Source organism: Lepidochelys olivacea (genome assembly GCF_965140295.1).
Source record: "Lepidochelys olivacea isolate rLepOli2 genome assembly, chromosome: 2".
NCBI lineage: Eukaryota > Metazoa > Chordata > Testudines > Cheloniidae > Lepidochelys > Lepidochelys olivacea.
In genome coordinates, this window is record NC_140412.1 from 212,414,224 (window position 1) to 212,428,760 (window position 14,537).

Here is a 14,537-nt window from a genome sequence, read left to right on the forward strand (position 1 = left end):
CAGACAGGAACCATGACTCAAAAACTGAAAGAATTTCTATCACTTCAAGGTTGATAGTTTCTAAGGGCATGTCTACACTTACCTCCAGAGCAATCGATCCAGCGGGGGTCGATTTATCACATCTAGTGAAGATAAATCGACCGCCGAGTGCTCTCCCGTCAACTCCTGTACTCCACCAGAGTGAGAAGTGTAGGTGCAGTCGATGGGGGAGCGTCAGCAGTCGACTACCTCAGTGAAGACACCGCAGTAAGTAAATCTAAGTACGTCGACTTCAGCTACGTTATTCACGTAGCTGAAGTTGCATAACTTAGATCAACCCCCCCCACAGTGTAGACAAGGCCTCACTGTACCATTTTACTTTGCTAACAAATGGGTCTGTTATCCCCATGACGGGTGTGTCTAACTCTAGAAGTATTATATACACACATACCCCAGAGAGAACAGGACCTGAAATGCCTAGTTATGTACGGCTTCAAGTTTTCCATTACATTGTTGCTAAAGAAGTCAGTGAGAAATCTTTCCAGGATTAAAGAAAAACTAAATGTGAGTTTAAGAAGAAAAATCCCTATGCTGACCTCAGACAAAAACAAACAAAGGTAACATTTTATCTCAGGATGTCAAATGTCGTCTGTCCCCCAGAGCCACATTACAATCTCTTATGTAACAAAAATCACTAACCTTTAAAAAGAACAGCCTATTGCATTATTTGTTGTTTTTGCAATACCAGCAAAAAACAGCAACATGAATACACAACTGGGTAGCATTTAATTTCAGCATTGTGAGGGTTTGAATTATTTGTTATTTCACAGCACTCAAAAATATGCTAGACACTTTGCAGAACAAATAAGATTGTGGAAGATCCTTATGGAGAGATCATGCCATCTAGTATGATATGACACAATGAGGAAATAGCAAACCAATAGGGAAGGACAAGTGCAGGATAGGGGTTACAGAAGAAATTATTGTAGCTGCTCAACAAAAGCTAGTGTGCAACATGCTTGACCAGAAGGTATTTAAAAAAAAATCATAAAAAAAGTGGCTATGCATTTATTCCCGATATTAGTCTACAATGACACTACTCGACAAGATCCTCAGCTAGTGTTAACTGGTGAAGTTCCGTTGACTTTAATAGAGCTATTGCAATTTACACCAACTGAGGATCTGCCCCATTGAGTTAAAATGAAAACTATTTTAAAGGCAAATTACCTGATGATTGGGGGGGGAGAGGTGAAGGGCAGGGAGGGGTATATATGAACATTTTCTGTCTGAAAATTTCAGATTTTGTCCATGATCAGCTCTTGTATGAACAAAACAAAATTTCAGTATGCTGAAACTCCACCTATATGCATCCTACTTGCCAATGAAAACAATTTTTTTTTGTAAATGAACCTCACAGTCTTTAATTTGCAATGCAACTCCCACGATGTAAAATATTTTGTCATAAATAGAGCTTTTATTTTCTTCCACATAAATCCTGGCTTTTCTGATTACGTAAGTGAATCCTAAAAGCCAGGATTAAAAACAAAACAAAAATCCTTCCCCCACACACACTTTTATTCTGCATAACATACCATACAAACGCCATACTGCGAGTCAAATTCCTTCCACAGTTATACCTATGCAACTCCACTGGGTATAACTAAGGGCAGAATGTGGCCAATCTATTCAATTCTGAGTCTTAGCACCGTGGGCAATTTCAGTCTTATGCCACTCTTGAGCAAGAACTGGCAACTGCTCTTACTCTGTGAAACGTTGCGACGTGGACAGATGTTCATTTAGGACTAGGAGGAGATCTCTAAACTCATTTTCACTTATCGGAAGCAGATTACTTAACCAGCTTTTCAGAAGGTTGTGTTGCATATTAGTCCAAAACATTTCAGAGCCCTCCTAAAAGAATTTAATACAGCTGCTAGATAGGCCCAGATTCTGAGACCCCTACTCAGCCTGAATTCCACCTTACTCTACAAGTAGTCCTACTGCAGTCAATGGGATTTTTAGAGAAGTAAAGTATGATTCAGTGTGAATAAGGGCATCAGAATGTGACCCACCATTTCAATAATTTGAGGGGTGGAATAGGTGGACGGCTAACATTCACTTGTGTTTCACTCCTGCAGTAAGACGTGAAGATGACTCAGACCTTAATTCCCTTAGTGCTTTTCTACAGAAGACCCATCTTCCTCGTTAAATGTCCAATTGTCTTTGTGACGGTGGCTATAATTTGTATAGAAGATTTACAGTAGTATACTTTTGATATTATAAAGATAAAAAAATTTCCTCCCCTCACTTCACCTTGTGTAGGCTACAGTGAGTTGAAGGACACATGATCACACATATTTGAGTTGATCAGACAACGACTTTCCATTCGTTCGAGGACAAGTTTAGGTGTACAGATGTACCTGGGAAGTTATTCCTTATATCAACTTTAGGCGTCTTTGCAAGCATATAGTAAATGTGAACAAAAACCAAACAAAAATATAGTGCTGTCAAGCAATTAAAAAAAATCAATCACGCTTAATAGCGCAATTAAAAAACATTAATCGCAATTAATTGCGCTGTTAAACAATAATAGAACAAAATTTATTTAAATATTTTTGGATGTTTTCTACATTTTCAAATATATTGATTTCAATTAAACACGGAATACAAAGTGTACAGTGCTCGCTTTATATTTATTTTTGATTATAAATATTTGCACTGTAAAAAACAAAAGAAAATATTTTTCAATTCACCCAATACAAGTGCTGTAGTGCAATCTCTTTATTATGAAAGTTGAACTTACAAATGTAGAATTATGTACAAAAAAACCCTGTATTCAAAAATAAAACAATGTATAACTTTAGAGCCTACAAGTCCACTCAGTCCTACTTCAGCCAATTGCTCAGGCAAACAAGTTCGGTTACAATTGGTAGGAGACAATGCTGCCCACTTCTTGTTTACAGTGTCACCTGAAAGTGAGAAAAGGCGTTTGCATGGCACTGTTGTAGCTTGCGTTGCAAGATATTTATGTGCCAGATGTGCTAAAGATTCATATGTTCCTTCATGCTTCAACCACCATTCCAGAGGACATGCATCCATGCTGATGGCGGGTTCGGCTCGATAAGGATCCAAAGTGGAACACACCGACATGTTCATTTTCATCATCTGAGTCAGATCCCACCAGCAGAAGACTGATTTTCCTTTTTGGTGGTTCGGGTTCTGTAGTTTCCACATCTGAGTGTTGCTCTTTTAAGACTTCTGAAAGTATGCTCCACCCCTTGTCCCTTTCAGATTTTGGAAGGCACTTCAGATTCTTAAAACTTGGGTCGAGTGCTGTAGCTATTTTTAGAAATCTCACATTGGTACCTTCTTTGCATTTTGTCAAATCTGCTGTGAAAGTGTTTTTAAAGCAAACGTGCTGGGTCATCATCCGAGACTGCTAGAACATGAAATATACGGCAGAATGCGGGTAAAACAAAACAGGAGACATACAATTCTCCCCCAAGGAGTTCAGTCACAAATCTATTTAATGTATTATGGTTTTAATGATCATCATCAGCATGGAAGCATATCCTCTGAAATGGTGGCCAAAGCATGAAGGGGCATGCCTGTTCTCACTTTCAGGGACATTGTAAATAAGAAGCAGGCAGCAGTATCTCCTGTAAATGTAAACAAACTTGTTTGTCTTATCAATTGGCTGAACAAGAAGTAGGACTGAGTGGACTTGTAGGCTCTAAAGTTTTACACTGTTTATTTTTTGTTACATAACTGCACTAAAAAAAATCTGCATTTGTAAGTTACGCTTTCATGATAAAGAGATTGCACTACAGCACTTGTATGAGGCAAACTGAAAAATATTATTTCTTTTGTTTATCATTTTTACAGTGGAAATATTGGTAATCAAAAATAATAATATAAAGTGAGCACTGTGCACTTTTGTATTCTGTGCTGTAATAGAAATCAATATACTTGAAAATGTAGAAAAACATCAAAATATTTCATAAATTTCATTTGGTATTCTATTGTATAACAGTGCAATTAATTTTTTTAACCATGATTAATTTTTTTAAGTTAATCACATGAGTTCACTGCGATTAAATCGATAGCCCTACAAAAAAACAAAACCAAACAAATCTACAATCTAGGAATTTTAGCTCACAAATTTATTGTATGGGTTCACAAGCAATATAGATTGTGTATCCTCAAAGGAAGATTATTTTTATAGGAGAATCTAAACTTAGAAGATAAAGGAAGAACACAAAATAGAAAAGACCAGAAAAAAAGAAGTAGCAATTTTAAGGTTAAAGTGCCAAATTCTGCAGTCTCTGTTGAGAGTTTTCCTTAGTCAGGGACCACAGAATTTGGCCAACAGGAACTAGTAAACGAAGGGACATATTAGAACATCTAGTTTATCTCCTGCCAGGACAGGTGTTCCCTATGGTACACTGTCTACTGCTTTGTCCAATCTAGTTTTCCACCATTTCTCTCAAAAAAGTCTTTTTACAACCTCAGGGCCGCCATCTACATTACAAAAATAATCCTGTTTGAACATGACTGTGAAACATGGCTGCGGCCCAAATGCATTACAGAAATGTTTCTTCTTGCCTGTGTGAAATACTCCCCACCCATTTAGATTATAAACCTGTTAAGGAACAGTGTTTAAACTCAGGTAACACCCTAGGTTAAAATTCCGCAGTATAAATATAAGAATTAGGGTTTGGTCTATTCAGGAAAGAAGAAATATTATTATAACAAAGTTGAGTCCCAGCCATATTTCACAGCTGTGCTTAAAACAAGTTTGTTTTAGGTTCTAACAGATATCACCCTAAGTCTCTTCCATATATTCAGCCTAAATCTCTTTCTTCATTTCACTACTCCAAGTTACACCCTCATGTTACAGTACCAGAAATTATGAGTTCTGCAAAAGTAACAGGCATATAACAGGTCATTCAGATTCTTGTATGAAAACGGGAAAAATAAAATAGGTTTATTGATACATCTGCTAAGGGCAGCACAATTTACATCGGACGCTCTTCTCTTTGTTCTGACAGATCCATGTGTGAGAATATAGCCGTGGGAGATGATTTCATATCACTACTTCTCCCAGATATGGTCAGTGTTTAACCTGGAGCTATGACAATGAGTTTCTATTATGCACTTTTTAAAATCTACTGTTACGCTGGGTTTCATTCTAGTTGTCCAATTCAGTAAAGACTTCCTCCCATTTCTTCACCAGATAAAAGAGATGTATATGTTATAAGCATTGTATCTAAAAAGATGTCTAAAGTTGCACAGTTTATCCATTATATTTATAAGGAATAGTATCTCACAGTTTATAACATTTATTCTCTATTTTTCATCTCTGATCCATGACCCTTGCACTGACCGCCAACATGATCCAACAATACCATTTATTTGGGAAGAACGAACTACAATATTTTGCAGTTAAAGTTGCGTTAATTTGGAAATATATGGCTTTTCTGAGAGAATAAAGGCAAATTTTATAATTCTGACAGACCATAAACCGAGAGGCAAGCTTCAGTAAGAGAGCGGTGTACCACTTCATTGGGATGCACAGCAGAGGTAGATAGTATTATCAATTTTCATTCAATTGTGGTCTGAAACAGCTAAGTAAAATGCAAATTACTGTATTTTACAGTCACTTGGATTACTTATTAAATATAATACATATGAAAAAGTCTGCTCATATAAGTGCACGTAATCCATTTAATGATTTTTGAACCTGAAGTGCATAATAAAGCTGACATATACATAATGGCTTGGAATTTTCAAAGGGAGCAAAAAGAAATAGGTTCTAATTCCCACTGAAAGTCAATAGGACTTGGAAGCCTAAGTCCCTTAGGCCCCTTTGAAAGTCTCAGGTGATGTCCCAAGCTTCACAACAAACATCACACACTTTAGCAAAGTGCTACTTTTGAATATGCACACATGCCAGTGAGGTGAGGAAACAGGTCACCTGTGTGAGCTGTATATGAAAACTGTGTAGGAAAAGGAGCAGCTCCCTTTCCTCTAAGGCATCAACATCCCTTTGACACTATTGTTTTGCAGGTGGGGGCTGAGGCATTGCTACCAGGAAAGAATGTAGCAGGAGTTGCAGCTCTTGCTCTAAAGAGCATGCACCACTTTGAAACTCATGGCCTTTCCAACTGATGACTTCACTGGAAATTAATGCTATTCAGACCAGTATTAATCTCCAATACATGATGTCTATCCCCTTGTGACAACGGGGTAGAGTGGATGGCTGTTGGCCAGGGATGAATTGAAACATGGCCACTGAGCCAGCCAGGAGCTTGAGGCTGAAGGAATAGGAAGATGGCTGGGGAGCAGTCTAGAGGGGCAGGCATTCCAAGCTATGCTCCAGGATCCACAAGTTTGGGGTCATCCATACAGAGCCTTCTTGAGTGTTCATGATTAGAAGACCTACAACCACTGCTCCCATCCATGAAGCTACTAGATTCTCCCCGCTCCTTCTGGATGAGGCAATTTCTGGGGTGCCTTGTGGCTTCTAAGCCAGATATATTTTGTATTATCTATTCCCTTTCTGGGTAGTTTTCATCAAATGGGATGACATGGTCATATGATATGGCATGGTTTAGATTATAGGTGAGAAAATAACTACATTACAACAATACTACTGACATTTTAAATTGCATGAGAGTCAGAAAATTCTATGCGGGTTTTTACAACAACCCTACAGTCTTCTATTCTGTTATAACACAATATACTCCAGCATTCTCACTCTAGCACTTATGTGCATTAAATTTACACTACAGAAAAAAGCAAAAAAAATCTGATTTCAAGACGAGTGTATCCAAAAAACATCCTAAATGTCTTTTTTGTGTTTGGATGCATGAACTAGTAAGTCACTTCGTAACAATTTGGTTAGACAGTCAACATTATGGACCAAAGAATGTTTTGGTATTTAGTTTAATGAGGTGGGTTTCATTCTTCCAATTCTGGGATAATTCAACAGAACTATAACCTGTCTTTTGTGAGTCTCTGGAACTTAACCTGCATATTTCCAAGTGCAAAACTCCATTCTTGACGTTAACTTGGTGGATCAGGATGGAAACAGCTAACAAATAAAAACGAGACAAAACACCGCAAAATGTTTTCACCTTCACCTCCATGTCCCTGTTTGTGAAACTCAATAGCAGCCTGATCCTGAGTTAATGGGCATAGATGCCAAGAGATATAATTTTTAGCTATATCAACAGGAACATTGGAGTTATAATTCTACAAATAGTTTTATAGATGAAAGATGGTTAGTTTCATTCTTCTAAACAATAAATTACAGCCATTGCCTCACAAACTGGATTGAAGCATCCCTGTATTTAGTTTAGATTTAATACAGTAGCAATGTTTTAGATAACCAAACCTGGACGCAGTTGGATTGAAACCTCTCCCGGTGTTACTTGTGTATTTTCTTTGTGGTCGCTGGGTATCGTTACACGAATGGTGGGATTTTCTATAAATTCTGATTGGCAGCCTTTTTTTATTAAATTAAAAATCATGTCACATCGTCCCTTCTGTGTTGCTCCTGACATGAAATCCTGGTTGAAAAGAGGCAAAAGGTACAAACCATTTTAAGTTAAAAAAATATAATCTTCAAAGGAAACCAAGTTACCAAATAACAAGTGTTTCAAACACTAGAACGTGCTACTATAATTGCAAAGACTGTTGTGCAAGGCCATGGAAGCCACATGTTATTAATAAGAACAATGACAAGCAAATACTTAAAATAGAAATTAAATCTAAAAATATTTTTTCTTTAAAGGACAAAACTTTTTGAATAGAGAGATGATTTTGCACTATTAGAACAAGCTGCCTTTGGAAAAAGGATGGTATACACTGTCATTATGTCACTGTAAAATTGTTTGTTGTGCTATATTCACTAAAGCAGTTCCACCAAAGTAGTGTGATCCACACTTACTATTTTACTTCAAAATGCACTGCTCATTTCTCAGAAAAAGTCTACTGGAAATTTTGTTTAAGACAATATTTTCCAAATTAGGACCAATATCTATAGTTAAGTTACTCAACAAGTGGCCAGATTTTCAAGTTTCTGGAAACTCAGCAGCTCCCACTGGGACCAGTGGGAACTGCTATATTTCTGGAAGTCTTTTGTAGGGGGTATTTGAGTGTTTGGTGAGGAGGAAGCCTATTACATCTTCCTAGCAATTGCACAACTGTGGGTGAGCTGTACTGGGCTCAAAACCGGGGTGAAGTTCTATGATGCATGCTATACAGGATGACAGACTACATGATTTAATGGTCTCTTCTGGCCTTAAAATCTACAAGCTGCTGAGCCCATCTGTTCCCCCTACATAAGCCAGAAGAGACAGTTAGACCAGTATCCTCCTTGTTTTGTGGTTGCCTGTGTATGAGATAGGAAGTGTCTTAAATAGGGCTGTCCATTAATTGCAGTTAACTCATGCAATCAACTCAAAAAAATTAAATCGCGATTAATCACAGTTTTAATCACACTGTTAAACAATAGAATAACAATTAAAATGTATTAAATATTTTTGGATGTTTTTCTACATTTTCAAATATATTGATTTCAATTATAAATGTACAGTGTACAGTGCTCCCTTTATATTTTATTTTATTACAAATATCTGCACTGTAAAAATAATAAACAGAAATAGTATTTTTCAGTTCACCTCATACAAGTACTGTAGCTGATTTCTTCATCATTAAAGTGCAACTTACAAATGTATTTTTTTGTTACATAACTGCACTCAAAAACAAAACAGTGTAAAACTTTAGCGCCTACAAGTCCACTCAGTCCTACTTCTTATTTAGCCAATCACTAAGACAAACAAGTTTGTTTACATTTATGAAAGATAATACTGCGCACTTCTTATTTATGTCAACTGAAAGTGAGAAAGTGTGTTTGCACAGCACTTTTGTTTCCGACATTATAAGGTATTTATGTGCCAGATATGCTAAATATTCATATGCCCCCTCATACTTTGGCCACCATTCCACAGAATATGCTTGGTAAAAAAATAATTTGTACAATTTGTGACTCAACTCCTTGGGGAGAATTGTATGTCTCCTCGTCTGTTTTACCCACATTTTGCCATATAATTCATGTTATAGCAGTCTCGGACAATGACTTAGCACATGTTGTTCGTTTTAAGAACACTTTCACTGACAAAATGCCAAGAAGGTACCAATGTGAGATTTCTAAAGATAGCTACAGCACTCAACCCAAGGTTTAAGAATTTGAAGTGCCTTCCAAAATCTAAGAGGGATGAGGTGTGGAGAATACCTTCAGAAGTCTTAAAAGAGCAACACTCTGATGCAGAAACCACAGAACCTAAACCACCAAAAAAGAAAATCAACCTTCTGCTGGTGGCATCTAACTCAGATGATGAAAATGAACATGTATCAGTCAGCACTTCTTTGGATCGTTATTGAGCAGAACCCGTCATCAGCATGGATGCATGCCCTCTGGAATGGTGGTTGAAGCATGGCGGGACATACTAATCTTTAGCGAATCTGGCATGTAAATATCTTGCGATGCCGGCTACAACAGTGCCATACAAACACCTGTTCTCACTTTCAGGTGATATTGTAAACAAGAAGCAGGCAGCACTGTCTCCTATAAATGTAAAAAAACTTGTTTGTCTGAGCAATTGGCCAAAAAAGAAGTAAGACTGAGTGGACTTGCAAGCTCTAAAGTTTTACATTGTTTTGTTTTTGAATGCAGTTATATTTTGTACATAATTCTACATTTGTAGGTTCAACTTTCATGATAAAGAGATTGCACTACAGTACTTATGTTAGGTAAATTGAAAGATATTATTTTTTAACAGTGCAAATATTCATAATCAAAAATAAATATAAAGTGAGCACTGTACACTTTGTATTCTGTGTTGTAATTGAAATCAATATATTTGAAAATGTAAAAAACATCCAAAAGTTTTTAAATAAATGGTATTCTATTACTGTTCAATCATGCGCTTAATTGCATATTTACTTTTTTAAATTGCTTGACAGCCCTAGTTTTAAATTGACAAAATACTGGGAGATGTAGATGACAGTAAAAGGGGGCTTCTGCAATGGAGCTCTCCCTTGCTTATAGCTCCAAAACTTTTAGACAGAGGTGGGTTTGGGTATGTTTCCCCGCATTCCAGAGCCTTAGGGATGGCTTGCGTGTCAGACTAAGCAAACTATAGAATGAGATGATCTTTCATGGAACCTTACTTAATTAACTTCTGTGGCCACAGATTTTTTTAGTGGGTTACTTTCACAAAACAGGTTGTTTTCAAAGGATAAATTAAATGTATGAGAACTTCTTTAAAAAATATCAAACAGAAGTGGATCAATCAATTTTTCTTTTATTGACAGATGAACTCGGGCTTTGTTTGCTGAAATTCATAAAATACTCCCATAGTAGCTCACACAGTTAAAGAAATGCAGAAAACATAAAATGGGAAAGAAAAAGAAAGAGGGTGTGGTTGCAAAAAAATTCTCTTACACAAGGAGTTTTGAAAGATGGTCATAACAAGCACAGACAAAATTTAATAATTAGTTTTGATGACAGAAAGTCTTTCATTTAGTTATATGAGAGCTAGTTGAATAGCTTCAAATTTGTTTGTGTTTACGTGCAAATAAAGTAGCAAATTATCATTTCTGGGGTATGTTAATTGTTATTCGTGAGTATGGATGCCACCAGTTATTTATGAAAGGGGTGGCAAATCCAGAAAGTTTAATGAATTTTAAACAGGAAAAATGATTCATCTAAAATATTCATAATGACAGTGTGTTATTCATTATTTGCTAGTCACTATCTGAATTCTCTTCAGCAAAATAATAAAACAAGACAATCATTCAACCAGGGAGTAGTAATGACAACAGGCAACTCAGATGACCAACCACACATGGCAATGAGAAATAGCACAAGGGTAAAAGACATTGGCCTGTTCTACATTTAAAATGTAGCTTGACATTGCTATGTTGGTCAGGGGTGTGAAAAATCCACTCTTGAGTGCTGTAGCTCTACTGACGTAAACCCTCCCCTCCCCCCCCCCCCAGTGTACATGCAGCTAGGTCAATAGAAGAATATCCCCATTGTTTATGGAGATGGTGTTCATACAGTGATGGGTTATGGCGGCAAAGCTACAGCACTGTAGCTATTCCAGTATAGTCCCTAAAGAGTACACATGCCCATAGTGAAAGAGAAAGGGTGACGTTTGTTCACAAATTACTGGATGAACACTTGGGGGGTAACAAATACACATGTAGAAGTTGCAGTCAGTGCATAAACAGAAAGAGAAAAATAGTACCTACCATCAGTTCTAATTAACAACTTTAAAACAATCAAATTAGCAATTTTTGTAGTATATTGAAGAAATATAAAAATACACACTTTAAAAATTGCATATACAAAATGGAAAGTTTAAAAGTGATTTTGTAACAAAACAATATGGAAAAATACGCAAAGATTAAATGTAATAATGTAGTATTTTAACTGACCCACCATTGAGCCTCTAAAATTATGCTGGCATGAAGTGGAGAGAGAGAAACCCATTGGCTGCAATATGAGCATCAAAATACATGACCCCTTTTGAAGACAGCAGATGACATCTTACACTATTACTAATTGCCTAAAGGTGCCCTTAAAAGTTTTTGTGAACTTTTAATTGCCAGTAAACAATCTTGCAAATAAAATAAAATAAAAACCTACAAGTCACCCTTAACACCCTTCGGAGACATGAAAACTCATAACTGGGTATATACAAATTGTAATTAAGTGGTCATTTGTCAAAAACAGAAACCTCGCTGTTTTCAATACAGTACTGATTTCAGAATAATTCAATTTATCACGAAAGCATTATAATTCCTGGTAACTCACAAAACTGAAGGTTTACTGTGTCAAAAATAGCAAAGCATCAGTTCTTCCATATGTGACAAAGAAAATTATGTATGATGAAATCAAATTGACTCCAAGAAATTCAAAATCAAAACATTACTAGAAAAGTAACTTGCTGAAATGTAATAAGCACAAATATGAAAATGATTTGCTTCTGATATATAATGAGAGTGTTTAATACAAATTATTGATAAATAATTTCGTGTTGTTGAGGCCAAAAACTTTTGAACTCCCCAAAGTTACTTTTAGTCTGCCAATGCTGTCTATAAAGTAGATGGAAAACATAAAAAGGTTCACACTTTATTTAAAAATTACTGTAATTTTCCAAATAAAAAAAGTAACATTTTCTCTTTTGGCAACAAAATATATTTCACATGATTTCTCAGGTGTTGTCTCCAAGAGTAAGTCTAAATAGATTTTCCCCTGTGATTTCTCAATATCTTTCTTTTTCATATTTTGGAGTTCCTTCATCTGCGTGTGTTAGAAGCATCTAAAATAAATAAATACAACAATAAAACAAAGAAATAGCTCACCTCCTGAGAACACCATCCACACTCTGGGCCCAGGGCAAGGCACACTGTGCACGTTAGTGCATTTGAAGTAGCACATCTGTTTTCCGCTGTAATGAAATATAAAAACAAACATTAGTGATTCATGATGGTATGTGGGAACTCTGTAAAATGCCTAACTTTAAACTCTGATTAAATAAACTGCTATTTAGCAGATTAAGACTGATGACAAAGTTTTTGAATAAGAGAAGGAAAGGACAGAAGACAGGTAAACAGAGAGCACCTATGCAAATCTTAATGACTACATTCAGATAATTGAAATATTCTTCCCACCCATCATTACACTGCTTAGCATATTGCTTCGTCCCTGTGTTTTTGGAGGGCATGGTGTCAACTCTCACTATTCTCAAACCTTTCATACAAAAGACTGGCAGTTTGCCTCTGAAACGAGATCTATTCTTCTAGAGTTAATCAGCCCTCTCTGAGCATCAACATTAAACAGACTCTTTCAGCATATTCAGTGTAAGGCTATGTGTACACTGTACTTTCATCGTTAAAACTTTTGTTGCTCAGGGGTGTGAAAAAAAGTTTTAATGACAAAAAGTGCCGGTGTGGTCAGCGCTTCTTTGGTGGGAAACACTCTCCTGCTGACAAAGCTACCGCTGCTCATTAGGGGTGGTTTTATTTTGTCATCAGGAGAGCTCTCTCCTGGCAAAAGAGAAAGGCTACACTGCATACCTTACAACGGCGCATCTGTGCTGCTACAGCCGCGCCATTGTAAGGTATGCAGTGTAGACATAGCCTAAGTGATTCTCCATCGGAGTGTATGTCTGTGGTAGCAGAGACTCTTCCTGAGAGGGAAGTATATTTAAATTGGAGTGCAGCAGACACAGTGATCAACATCAAAATACATGACCCCTTTTGAAGACAGCAGATGACATCTTACACTATTACTAATTGCCTAAAGGTGCCCTTAAAAGTTTTTGTGAACTTTTAATTGCCAGTAAACAATCTTGCAAATAAAATAAAATAAAAACCTACAAGTCACCCTTAACACCCTACGGAGACATGAAAACTCATAACTGGGTATATACAAATTGTAATTAAGTGGTCATTTGTCAAAAACAGAAACCTCGCTGTTTTCAATACAGTACTGATTTCAGAATAATTCAATTTATCACGAAAGCATTATAATTCCTGGTAACTCACAAAACTGAAGGTTTACTGTGTCAAAAATAGCAAAGCATCAGTTCTTCCATATGTGACAAAGAAAATTATGTATGATGAAATCAAATTGACTCCAAGAAATTCAAAATCAAAACATTACTAGAAAAGTAACTTGCTGAAATGTAAAAAGCACAAATATGAAAATGATTTGCTTCTGATATATAATGAGAGTGTTTAATACAAATTATTGATAAATAATGCTGGAAATGTCACAATCAAATTGTGCTGCTGGAAAATGTCACAATCAATTTGCACAGAAGCCGGCAGCGACTATAAGGCTAAAATTTTGGAAGATAATATTTTAGTTTCATATGGTCCAAATGTTAAAGCTGTAATTTATACTGGGAACAAAGTCAGTAAGTGCAAATGTAATAAATTACAGCACATGGGATCCACCAGTACACTGAATATTATAATACACAATCTTGCATCCATTATAACATGCACATGCTGCTTTAAGAGACACTTGTTTTTCATTCAAGATTTTGACATTGAATAAACCAGAGGTTCTCTAACTTTTCCATAGCATTGACCACACCTTAATAAAGATCTCAAAGATCACCTCCTTCCCATTCATCATCATGCAGGCCACTTCCCCTCCCAGAACAAAATCCTTATGACAGTTAAAACAACAGCTCACACTAAAAATAATATTGAGAAAGTATTTAATATTTTAGCTTCTTTTAATGTGATTTTAGCAGCTGGATTCAAGGAGAACCAGCATTACACAATCAGCCAGCTCTCCGCAGGCAACCAGCAAGAGCTCCTGGCATAACTGATGCTCACTTGATGATAGCTTGGGAACTACTGGTATAAACAAAATAGATCAATGTTAATAGAATAGGACCTTAAGGTGTTATCCTGCTCACATTTTTAAGTTAGTGACAAAACTCACAATGACTTAAATAGAAGTTTGA

The 14,537-nt window shown here is 36.3% G+C and overlaps 1 protein-coding gene across 6 annotated transcripts in view; it reads right to left on the reverse strand.

The window, feature by feature from the left end:
• The window catches only part of ITGB8 (integrin subunit beta 8), a 74,915-nt gene that overhangs the window by 42,709 nt on the left and 17,669 nt on the right, over positions 1-14,537 (reverse strand). For all 6 annotated transcript variants that reach the window (XM_084620721.1, XM_084620722.1, XM_084620724.1 and 3 more), the window contains exons 2-3: positions 12,418-12,503; positions 7,376-7,550 (exon numbers count right to left, since the gene is read on the reverse strand). In XM_084620721.1, the coding sequence (XP_084476847.1) occupies positions 7,376-7,550; positions 12,418-12,503 (261 nt within the window). The remainder of the gene's footprint in view (positions 1-7,375; positions 7,551-12,417; positions 12,504-14,537) is intronic.